This window comes from Salvelinus alpinus, chromosome 1 (assembly GCF_045679555.1).
Source record: "Salvelinus alpinus chromosome 1, SLU_Salpinus.1, whole genome shotgun sequence".
Classification (NCBI taxonomy): Eukaryota; Metazoa; Chordata; class Actinopteri; order Salmoniformes; family Salmonidae; genus Salvelinus; species Salvelinus alpinus.
In genome coordinates, this window is record NC_092086.1 from 84244115 (window position 1) to 84256705 (window position 12591).

The 12591-nt window shown below is 42.1% G+C and overlaps 1 protein-coding gene across 2 annotated transcripts; it reads left to right on the top strand.

Annotated features, from left to right (window-relative positions):
* The first annotated feature begins 6381 nt into the window (after window positions 1-6381).
* On the top strand, window positions 6382-10913 carry LOC139532105 (microfibrillar-associated protein 3-like). 2 transcript variants are annotated; one of them, XM_071329262.1, is made up of 3 exons: window positions 6382-6538; window positions 7560-7900; window positions 8023-10913. In XM_071329262.1, the coding sequence occupies exons 2-3, from the start codon at window positions 7621-7623 to the stop codon at window positions 8802-8804; spliced, it is 1062 nt and encodes a 353-aa protein (XP_071185363.1). In that variant the 5' UTR covers window positions 6382-6538; window positions 7560-7620; the 3' UTR covers window positions 8805-10913. The 2 variants fall into 2 exon arrangements, with proteins under 2 accessions (XP_071185363.1, XP_071185370.1); XM_071329269.1 differs by lacking the exon at window positions 6382-6538 and adding an exon at window positions 6561-6746.
* The last annotated feature ends 1678 nt before the right edge of the window (window positions 10914-12591 follow it).

A 12591-nucleotide genomic window follows, 5' to 3' on the forward strand; every position in this document is an offset into this window, starting at 1 on the left:
AGGCTCGGATTGTCCGAAATGGTTCCAACAACTCTTCTACTATTGTCCTTCTTCGTAGTTGTCCGGTATCCGGTGACTTGTCGTGTTGTCCTGGACAGAACTACAGAGTTGATCTTCCTTCCATTCGCTCTTGAAGATACTTCTTTGATAGGCTAGCCAGCCGTATTGATAGTTCCCCAGTGGGTGACGAGAGTAGTGTAATACGATGGTTTGAGCAGAGTAACAGGATGGTCCTACTTAAATTAGCTTTCGAAGATACTTTACTTAGGACAGCTAATCAGCTGTACCAGTGATTGTCAGGGAGGTGAGTTTATTGTCAAAGTTCAAACCATTTTAAACGTGTAGCTGACGCTTCACGCTTTTTCAGTTTTTTTTTCTGGTTTTCTGGTCAATGTGTTTTTTATTCTTAACACATAATTTATACCTTTTGCTCGAAAGGAACGGTTCCGGCAGGCTGGCACGCTCCCTGACCTCACTCCTGGGCGGTGATTACTCACTCTGCAAAGTTATGGAACATCTTATTACATCTCAAATTACATCCCTCTTGTAACAAAAACACTTTCATAATTGTTCATATTATATGCACAACCCATAGTGTGGAAACTTCAGCTATGTAGTGTGTGTACTTTCCAAGTTACAGTATTTCCTTTCAATTTTTTTATGACATCACAAAATAACAAACAAAATGACATTAGTGTTCTATAGATCGCCTCTGATCATTCCCCATGTTCTACGTTCGAAATACCGTTCCAGTATTTGCTTTTGAATGTGTTAGAGTTTCAGCGGGAAAAGGTCTGTTGAGACAAAACACATTCCTTTGGTGAATTTTGAGCACAGGCCTGGATCTTCTCCCTTGATTTACAACAGGACGTAAGTATCAATCCCCACTAGTTCTTTCCTCCCCCCTCAACTGGTGAAAGGGGGTCTGATTTTAAGTTATTCATTGCAAACCGAATCTGACCTATTTGGAATTCTCGTAGTCAGTCATGACACTGCTAAACATAGACCTATTGCACTTACATCAAATCTTTGTAAATTAATAGAAAAATTGATTGTAGGAAGATTTACGTATTATCTGGAACATAGGGGTCTATTAAGTCCATACCAGAGTGGATTCAGAAAAGGAAGGCCTACCCTTGATGCATTAGTTAAAATCAGTACTGAGGTGACCAAAGCTTTGTCAATGAAGGAAGTGATGTCAGTAGTATATTTTGATATTGGAAAAGCATATGATACAATGTGGCGGGAAGGTCTACTGATTAAATGTAATGGGTATTAGTGGGAGAATGTATAACTGGATTATGGATTTCTTGTTTGACTGAATCTTCCAGGTCAGGGTGGGATTGGAGTTATCAAGAGAACATGAGGTGGAAAATGGAACTCCACATGTTAGTGGTATCTTATTCACTATGATGATTGATGATATCTTTGGGGATATCGGACAGGGTATACGGGGTGTGTTATATGCAGATGATGGTGCCATTTGGAAAAGGGGAAGGAATATTCCTTATGTAATAGAGAAAATGCAAGGTGCTGTTGAAGCAGATAGGCAGTCTTTACTGACTATTTATCGTACTTTGAAGAGATTGTCCATAGATTATGGGTGCTTTTTATGTTTTATATGTTTACATCAAAACAAATTATTTTTGTCACATGCAGGGGGTGTCACGTTCCTGACCTGTTTTCTGTTGTTTTGTATGTGTTTAGTTGGTCAGGGCGTGAGTTGGGGTGGGCATTCTATGTTTTGTGTTTCTATGTTGGGTGCAATGTGTTGCCTGATATGGTTCTCAATTAGGGGGCAGGTGTTTTACGTTTCCTCTGATTGAGAACCATATTAAGGTAGGCTGTTCACACTGTTTGTTTGTGGGTGGTTGTCTTCCGTGTCTGTATGTCTACCACACGGGACTGTTTCGTTTGTCGTTCGTGTATGTAGTCTGTTCCTGTTCGTGCGTTCTTCGTATTTTGTAAGTTCTCAAGTCCAGGTCTGTCGACATCGTTTATTTGTTTTGTAGTTTGTTAAAGTGTTTTCGTGTTTCGTCTTTACTTTAATAAACATCATTATGTCCACATTCAACGCTGCGCTTTGGTCCAATCCCTACTCCTCCTCTTCAGACGAAGAGGAGGAGGACGACCGTTACAGGGGGTCAATGCAAATAGTCCAGGTAGCCATTTGATTAGCTGTTCAGAAGACTTATGGCTTGGGGGTAGAAGCTGTTAAGAAGACTTTTGGACTTAGAGTTGGCACTCTGGTACCGCTTGCCATGCGGTAGCAGAGAGAACAGTCTATGACTAGGGTGGCTGGAGTCTTTGGCAATTTTTAGGGCCTTCCTCTGACACCGCCTGGTGTAGAGGTCCTGGATGGCAGGAAGTTTGGCCCCAGTGAAGTACTGGGCCGTACACACTACCCTCTGTAGTGTCTTGCGGTCGGAGGCCGAGCAGTTGCCATACCAGGCGGTGATGCAACCAGTCAGGATGATCTCAATGGTGCAGCTGTAGAACTTTTTCAGTCTCCTGAGGGGAATAGGTGTTGTTGTGCCCTCTTCATGACTGTCCTGGTGTGTTTGGACCATGATAGTTTGTTGGTTATGTGGACACCAAGGAACTTGAAGCTCTCAATCTGCTCCACTACAGCACCGTCGATGAGAATGGGGGTGTGCTCGGCCCTCCTTTTCCTGTAGTCCACGGTCATCTCCTCTGTCTTGATCACGTTGAGGGAGAGGTTGTCCTGGCACCACACTGGCAGGTCTCTGACCTCCTCCCTATAGGCTGTCTCATCGTTGTCTGTGATCAGGCCTACCACTGTTGTGTCGTCAGCAAACTTAATGATGGTGTTGGAGTTGTGCTTGGCCACGCAGTCATGGGTGAACAGGGAGTACAACAGGGGACTGAGCACGCACCCCTGAGGGCCCCCCGTGTTTAGGATCAACGTGGCAGATGTGTTGTTGCCTACCCTTACCACCTGTAGGCGGCCCGTCAGGAAGTAAAGGATCCAGTTGCAGAGGGAGATTTTTAGTCCCAGGGTCCTTAGCTTAGTGATGAGCTTTGAGGGCACTATGGTTTAGAATGCTGAGCTGTAGTCAATGAACAGCATTCTCACATAGGTGTTTCTTTTGTCCAGGTGGGATTGCATCATCTGTGGATCTGTTGGAGTGGTATGCAAATTGGAGTGGGTCTAGGGTTTCTGGGATGATGGTGTTGATGTAAGCCATGATCAGCCTTTCAAAGCACTTCATGGCTACAGAAGTGAGTGCTACGGGTCGGTAGTCATTTAGGCAAGATACCTTGGTGTTCTTGGGCACAGGGACTATGGTGGTCTGCTTGAAACATGTACTGTAGATATTACAGACTCGGCCAGGTACAGGTTGGAAATTTCAGTGAAGACACTCGCCAGTTGGTCAGCGCATGTCAGAGTACACATCCTCGTAATCTGTCTGGCCCTGCGACCTTGTAAATTTTGACCTGTTTTAAGGTCTTACTCATATCAGCTACAGCGAGCGTGATCACACAGTTTTCCGGAACAGCTGGTGCTCACATGCATGTTTCAGTGTTGCTTGCCTCGAAGCGCACATAGAAGTTGTTTAGCTCGTCTGGGAGGCTTGTCACAGGGGTCCTCATGGCTGGGCTTCCCTTTGTAGTCCGTAATAGTTTGCAAGCCTTGCCACATCTGACGAGCATCGGAGCCGGTGTAGTAGGATTCCATCTTAGTCCTGTATTGTCGATTTGCCTGTTTGATGTTTCGTCTAAAGGGGCAGCTCTACCCTTTAGCTCAGTGTGGATTTTGCTTGTAATCCATGGCTTCTGGTTGGGGTATGTATTTATGGTCACTGTGGGGACAACGTCATCGATGCACTTATTGATGAAGCCGGTGACATCACTGTTGCGCCTTGATAAGATGCAAGTGAAGGCACTCATGATGTGCAAGTAAATACTGGGGAAAGGCCGCTATCCCTTAGAATAGTTAAGCTAGCCTTGGCATACTGGGCAAGACTGTAGTGTAGTAAGGTAGATCATCCTACACTGATAGTATTGGAAGACTGCTGGGAATATGAACAATATCAAAAGAGTGGTTTTGGCCCAGAGATTGGAAAAAGGGTTGATGAATATGGATGAATATGGAGATATTGTTATAGGGCCATTTGTGACAATAGGAAATGTGCCACTGTGGTTTTATACAAGACCACATGTTTATCTTAGCCTGATAGAAGAAAATAAACAGTGATGTGAAGAATCTATGCAAGAGAATAACAAGTGATTTATCTGTATATTCAACAGAAATGGTAGTGATAATTGTTGGATAGAGGAGGTGCAACCAAGAAGAGTAGTAATATGTTCGGACTGCATTAATTTTGTTTAGTTTAAGATCTGGAAAGTCAGAATGTGAGGATTTATGGTTAGAAATAATGATGCTGTTGGGGTTACAAAGAAATGGTATTGAAATTCAGTTATGTTGGATTCTGGCTCATACAGGTGTTTATGGAAATGATGCAGTAGATATAATAGCAAAAAGAGCAGTGAAAATGATATTGTGGATATACAGTTGTAGTTAGGTAGAGGGGAAATTGAAACATTGATTTGGGAAATTGGTTAGATTGCTAGCGGAGACAATGGGATGAAAGAAGTAGGTGCAGACATTTTTACAGTATAAGGAAATCTGTACGGGAGATAGTGGCATATAATGGGAACAGAAGGCAGGAGGTTATGTTGTGTAGGATGAGATTAGGATTTACCGGATTTAATTTATCTTTGAAATTGATAGGGAAACATGGTACTGGAATGTGTAATGGTTGAACATGTATTATTATTTTGTGAAATGTATGACGTAGAAAGGGACAGGTTGTTTGACAGAGTCAGAGAGGTTGGACGGAATGGGAGTGGGTGGTATTTTGGGTGGGGGTGATGGGAGTTTTGAGGTTTGTAGGGAATTATTTATTTAGGGTTAGTTAAGAGAATACACTGTAGATAGGTCATGACTGGCCTCACACTCCAGTACAGTAGGTGGTGGTGTATGCACCTGTCGGTTGGTTGTGATTCGCCAATAAAACTTGAAGAAGATTATTGCTGGAGAGAGATACAGTGCTGATTGTATGGAGATTGTGACAGCTGGTTAAATGGCATCCCTTGAGAAGGTAAGAACAAGATGTATGTTAGGAGAAGTGCAGTATTATCATAAGGAGATGTATACTTGGAATACGGAGGAGGAATGGAGGGAAAAAGAGAGGCAGAGGAGGTCTAAGAGAGAGAGAGAGGAAGGGAGGAAGAGGGTGAGCTTCAGTCGGTTAAAAATGGTGGGGAAAAAGGAGATGGTTTGTTAAAGAAGAATGGTAGAAAGTGTAAGCAGAGTGAGCTAAAGACAGGAGGAGAAATGTAAGTGAATGAGGGCAAAGTATCTGAGGTGGTAGGTGTGGTGAAGTTCTTGGAGCCCGAGCCTTGCACCGAGGGTCAGGATAAGTGAGATGAGTCTGACAGTGGTAGTGAAGTTTTTGGAAAAAGTGGACCCCTGCCTTTTGGCTGATCCATTTGTGGTTTCAGGGTGGGTGAAAACATAGTTGGGTGCTGTGGAATTGGTGAGGGTAACTAGACGTGGTCTTGTGATAATTGTTTGTGTTTCTGCTGGTCAGAGGGAGCAGGCGATCCATGTTAAATGAATGGGGACAAGAGTTGTGAATGGTTTTACTCTCAAGAAAAGGGTGCCAATGAAAGGAGTGATTACTGGGTAGCAGTAAAAGTTGACCAACTGAAGGGGAAGATTCCCAGTGTTTGTGATGCTAGTCGTTTGGTGCGGCACAGACAGGGTGGTGTGAGTGGTGAAACAGTCATTGTTTGTTCTTTTGAGTTTTGATGTTGAGTCTTTGCCCGACAAAGTGATGTTAGGATATATAAGTTATCCTGTACGAGCTTTTTTGTCGAATACATTACATTGTTACAGGTGTCAAGCTTATAGGCTTGTGGCAGCAGTGTGTATGAGGGATGTTCCTAGGTGTGCAGAAGGACATGAGACAAAGGAATGTGTAGCATTGGGGAAAGTTGTGGTAGGTGTTAATTGTAAGGGTGCCCATGGGGCTGGGGATCAGAAATGTCCGGTGCAAGAGAGGCAGGTTGAGGTTTCCAGAAGTTGTCATAGAAAATTGTTGTGGTGTCAGCTGCAGAGAGGTATTTGGGTGGTGTCCCAGGTTGTTGTGGTGGTGTCCCAGGTTCGGGTTGTTTGCCTGAGGTAGGACTAAATAAATTTAAATAGCGGGTGGTGTTACTTTTTTATTATTATAGGGGTTTATTTTTGGGGGAGTGTAGTGTAAGATGGTAGGGTATTTGTTTATTTATTTTGTTCAAGCAAAGTATAAGGGAGTTGTACTCCAGTCTAATAGATGGCAGTAAAGGCAACATTTAATGTATGCCAACCGACGTTAAACCTCATCGAAGAAGAGAGCACAACCACAGATGGACGAGAACATCTTTGGCGCAACGTTGGTTTCTTCAGATTCTGACCACGCCCACTGCTGAATGCGGAAGTCACCAGGTGCTGCTATTTGCGTGCATGAAGGTAGATAAAGAACAAATCTAAGGCTATTGTTCATTTTATTTTTGTTGGCTGCTGTAGTTATGACTTTTATTATTTTATCTAAGATGTTTTGTGGCATCTAGTGTTATGTTATTATTCTCCATCAGGGCATTTCTGCTTGCTAACTGAACAACAGGTGTAGCTGACATTTGCTAGCTAGTTAGCTACCTGCTGACGTACCTTACTACAGGTATCATAGTTGTTGATTACTTTATGCATAGTTGCTCGTTTTATTTTCTTGCACTGTTTTTAAACATTTATGATCCATAATTGGCTATGATGTAGATCAACTACACTAAGTATACCAAACAGGCACTTAAATATTTTGTCTTGCCCTTTCACCCTCTGAATGGTGTAATGGATGTGAAATGGCTAGCTAGTTAGCGGTGGTGCGCGCTAATAGCCTTTCAATCGGTGACGTCACTTGCTCTGAGCCCTTGAAGTAGTGGTTCCCCTTGCTCTGCAAGGGCCGCGGCCTTTGTGGAGCGATGGGTGACTGTTGTTGATGTGTGCAGAGGGTCCCTGGTTCGCGCCCGGGTCGGGGCGAGGGGACGGACGTAAAGTTATACTGTTACATTGATGCTGTTGACCCGGCCGCGGCCTTTGTGGAGCGATGTGTAACGATGCTTCGTGGGTGACTGTTGTTGATGTGTGCAGAGGGTCCCTGGTTCGTGCCTGGGTCGGGGCGAGGGGACGCCATAAAGTTAAACTGTTACAATGGCACACATACATATTTCTTAATTGTCTCAAGGCTTAAAAATCCTTATTTAATCTGTCTCCACCCCTCCATCTACACTGATTGAAGTGGATTTAACAAGTGACATCGATGAGTGATCATAACTTTCACCTGGTCAGGTTGTCACGGAAAGAGCAGGTGTCATAATGTTTTGTATACTCAGTGTATATATATATATTTTTGGTTGGCTGTGATTGAAATGTTGACTAGCTGCAATAGCTTTTACCTCGCCACCTGTTCACCCCCCTCCCCCTCCTCCCACTCCAGGTTCTACAGGTTTTAGAGAACTTTCCCTTGATGTGAACTGAAGATAGTACTGCTCCCCAACATGTCACATACACAAGCACACAGTTACACACTGATTACAAAGTGTGCGTGCATGGTCTTCACACTACTCTTTGCCTCTGGACATGCAGAAGAGATCACTAAAGATGGAACACAGAACCGTTCTCTGGTATCCATTCACCACCTTGCCAGTTTACCTACTCTCCGGGATATCGTAGTAAAAGAGGGAGCCAGCACTCTGATTGAGTGCAATGTCACTGGAAAGCCAGATTACATTCAGTGGTACAATTCCAAAGGGCACGTTCTGAATGCGGAAGAGGGAGGTAATACATACAGCCAACTCTATCAACTTCTAGTTACCTGAAATCTTTACAACATCTGATTAATTGGTTCACATTGTATTATTAAAAGCACATTTAACTAACTTTTGATTTCTTTCCGAAAGGTGGGAAATGGCTGATTCAGGACAAGGGCGTTTTAAATATTACAACGGTCAGTTTTGAAGACCGAGGCCGGTACACCTGCATAGCCTCCAGCTTGGCAGGGACCTCCAACTACACCATCACCTTACGGGTGGCCTACGTCCACAGCGGCCTGGGCCTGTACTACGTCATCGTGTGTCTAATCGCCTTCACCATCACCATGATCCTCAATGTCACGCGCCTCTGCATGGTCAGCAGTCATCTGAAGAAGACGGAGAAGGCCATCAACGAGTTCTTCCGCACCGAGGGAGCTGAGAAGCTCCAGAAGGCCTACGAGATAGCCAAGCGCATCCCCATCATCACCTCAGCCAAGACTATGGAGTGGGCCAAGGTCACCCAGCTCAAGACCATGGAGTTTGCCCGCCACATGGAGGAGCTGGCCCGCAGCGTGCCACTTCCCCAGACCATCCTCAGTTGCAGGGCCTTTGTGGAGGAGATTATGGAGACGGTGCACACCTCGGTGGGGGCGACAAGCCTCCAGAAAGCTATAGAGCCAGCCAACCCAGAGGGGAGAGGTCAAACCTGTGAGGTCCAGATGTCAGCGGAGCAGCAGGGCCCAGCAGCACACGGCAGAGAGGATGGTGATGGTGTTGATGGTACCATTGAAAACAGCCTGGACATTGAAGTGTCTGTCCACCCTATGTCCAAGTGTGAGGATGAGAAGTGGGCTGAAGAGGATGAGGTGTCTGTACCCATGCTGGGTCCATGCTCCAGTGGGAGTGTGGCTTATGAAAGTCGCATTTAGTCGTGCCAGTCAGGTCTTTACAACTAATATTTTCCAGTTAGTTGAGAGGTCAAAATCAAAGGGCTGCTCAGATGGCAACCACAGATGGTGGGAGTTGAGAGGTATTTTGTGCAAATGATAAAAAAGAAGAAACCTGCACACTGCTCTTGCTAGTGTCACTGCTCTTTATTAAGCTTTACGTATCGGCCTTCAAAAACCTCTGACGAAGGCCTTGAGGCCGATATGTAAAGCTTAATAAAGAGCAGTGATACTAATTTTTTTATTTATTTAACCTTTATTTAACCAGGAAGGGCTCATTGAGATTTAAAATCTCTTTTTCAAGAGCGTCCTGGCCAAGATAGGCAGCACCAAGTCATTACAAAAATTACAGACAGACACATGAAAAACTACAAGTAATCTAGTAAAAACCATTGAATTCACAAGAGTATAACAAAATCAAAAACAGCAAATTAAAAACATTGACAGGTCAGGGAATCAGCCTCAAAATCCTTCATCAGTGATTTAAAAACACCAATCGGGACAAGTTCTTCCAGTTTAAAATTATTTTGTAAGGTGTTCCAAGACGATGGCGCAGAGTACATAAAAGCCCTTTTACCAAATTCAGTTCGGACATTTGGAACAGTTAGCAGGATAAAGTCCAGCGAACGAAGAGAGTACCCACCACATTTCTGAACAATAAAAATGCCCAAATAAAAAGGTAGTAAACCCAAAATGGCTTTGTAAATAAAAGTATACCAGTGACTGAGCCTACGAGTGACTAGAGAAGGCCAGCCAACCCTGGTATACAAAGTGCAGTGGTGCGTAAGGGTTTTGCAGTTTAAAATAAATCTCAAAGTGCCATGGTAAAGAGTGTCAATTGATCTCAAACACTGAGCGGAAGCATTCATATATAAAATATCCCCATAGTCTAGTAAAGGCATAAATGTAGTTGATACTAGCCTCCTTCTGGCTTCAAAAGAAAAACAGGCCTTATTCCTAAAATAAAATCCCAATTTCAGCTTCAATTTTTTTCAACTAATGAGTAGTGTGCGGGTTTCTTCTTTTTTCTCATCTTATTTAACCATGCACCTGCAAAAGAGATGGCTCAGATGTGCGAGTGCCTTTTTGAATTTTGTATCGTAAACAAATAACATGTTATTTTTAAAATCACTTGGAATATGGGTTGCACAAGGCAATCTAGCAAATTAAGTACAATTTTACTCGGGGTAATGGGTGTAATCAGTGGTATAAAGTACTTAAGTAAAAAATACTTGAAAGTAGTACTTAAGTAGTTTTTTGGGGTATCTGTACTTTACTATTTATACTTTTGACAACTTTTACTTCACTACATTCCTAAAGAATATTATGTACTTTTTACTCCATATGTTTTCCCTGACACCCAAAAGTACTCGTTACGTTTTGAATGCTTAGCAGGACAGGAAAATTGTCTAATTCACACACTTATCAAGAGAGCAAACTTGGTCATCCCTAATGTCTCTGATCTGGCGGACTCACAAAACACATGCTTCGTTTGTAAATTATGTCTGAGTGTTGGTGCGTGCCCCTAGCTATCTGTAAATTTAAAAAAACAAGGAAATGGTGCTGTCTGGTTAACTTAATATAAGGAATTTGAAATGATTCATACTTTTACTTTTTATACTCAAGTATATATTAGCAATAACATTTACTTTTGATACTTAAGTATATTTAAAACAATATTTTTAGACTTTTATTCAAGAAGGATTTGACTGGGTGACTTTCACTTTTACTTGAGTCTTTCTAATAAGGTATCATTTACTCAAGTATGACAATTGGGTACTTTTTCCACCACTTGGTGTAATTCTGCTATCTTTCCAGTTGGTGGGGGTGTTGCACAACTTTTACAGAGCCAACTGTTTGGTCTCTGAGGTAGAACAAGAAAAATACTTCTTTGACAGTTTTAAAGGTTATATTGGACAACTATAGGGCCAGTTGATACTAAGGTTGAATAAACATCTTATCTCTCATGAGTCACACCTAATGGCATGTGATCTACATACATGATTTCTACTTGTCTACCTGTAAAACATGTTTTTATTCTAGAAATGACTATACATTGTTAAAATAAAATTTGAATATATTCAGGTTAAATGGCAGTCAGACTGTAATTTACTTGGCTTCAGTGAAGTAAACAGTGATCACTATGGGGACAAACTTGTACAGGGACAGACACAATGTGATGCTCTTCCTACCTCTTCTTTCTTCAGTGTGTGTTTGAGGGCTGATTCATAGAATTTTACCAAAGATGGGTAATATGCTAATGACTTAATTCCTTCATCAGCCTCAAGTATAGAACAAATTATGAGTTGGCTGAATGAGTAGTGCTTCTCTGGCACTCTTGTCTTACTGAAGGACTTTGAACAATTTCTCACTGCTGTTTGTCCAAAGGTGTGTGCTTGTGTGTTTTGGGGTGTGTGTTTGCGTGTTTACCTACATTGGCCCAGTCCAAAACAATTGATTATTATCGGGGTGAAAACATTGGGTGCCAACTCATTATAACCTGCTTTTTAATGTTTGGAATTGTAGACCTTGAAGTCTAACTTGCAGAGCTCACAAATTAAGTGTTTAAAAATAGTAATAAATATGTCTAAAAACACAAGAGTTTTTACTGCATTTGCAAATCACAGAAACTTCTGAGTAAAGATTGGTTGCCAGCATCATTGTAATGAACCCCAGCAGTACTTTACCCAGGTGTTATTTATTCAGGCACCGAACAATGCAATAATATATAATCTAGTGATTATTCTGGGTACGGGTGGCAGGAATGGAATGAAGATCCTCTGACTTCAGCAGATGGAATGGATAATAATCTCATATGTTGATATTAACTGCTTAAGTTTTGAGAAAGAGACGTGAGTAGAAAAAGCCCTGAAGCAATTTCTTTCCTCCCAATGAACTCTGACATCTGAGCCTTGAACAGCTTCAACAAAATCTTTAAAGATGTTTGGTCTGGACCATTCCAGCTGTCAATCCATTTGAAACAGTCGGTTTTGTGTGGGGTGACTGATCTCAGCCATTTCTAAAACATGCACTTCGCCTACACTAGTTTCTGTCTGCAAATTGCTACCAATTCTCTGGATTATATGAGATATGAACATCAGACAGCATGAAAGGGAAAAAGAGATACGAGCCTGAAACTGAAATTAACCCCAAAATATTTAATTGAATCCTGCCATGATTGAAAAAAACTCCCTTTTTTCCCCCTGCGATGGCTTTTATCTTACTCTTATCTGGAATATACTGTATTTGCTAAAATAGGTCACGATAAAGAGCAGCGTATTAGCACACGACTGAACCAGCCTAATAGAAGCATAATAGTCATATGTACCAGCCAAGAGATAAGACGCATGTTATCACACCAGGCCTTGTAAATCAGAGTAAGACTAATAGAATGGAAGCCAATCCAGTAATCCAGTAGTTCTCTATATGGAACCAGAGGGTTGAGTTCCTCACACAATATCTGAAAAACAAAGCAAAATTTGATTTTGTCATCTTAAGAGTTTTATCCTGCCTTTGTTCTGTGTGTAAGACAGAGGCAATTAGCAATGATACAATGGTGTATTGTTCATTATAGGCTTTCTGCTCAAAATGTTGGTTACATTGTACTTTTTTTTACATTGTACTTGAACATTTTTACATTTGAATTAGGGTATTTGCCCTTTGTGCAACTGTTGATAGATAAGGGGCTTTATATATAATATACTTAATGTACATAACCGTTTGAGTGATTATATCAGCTGTCACACCCCAGCTGTCTGGTTGGTTGACT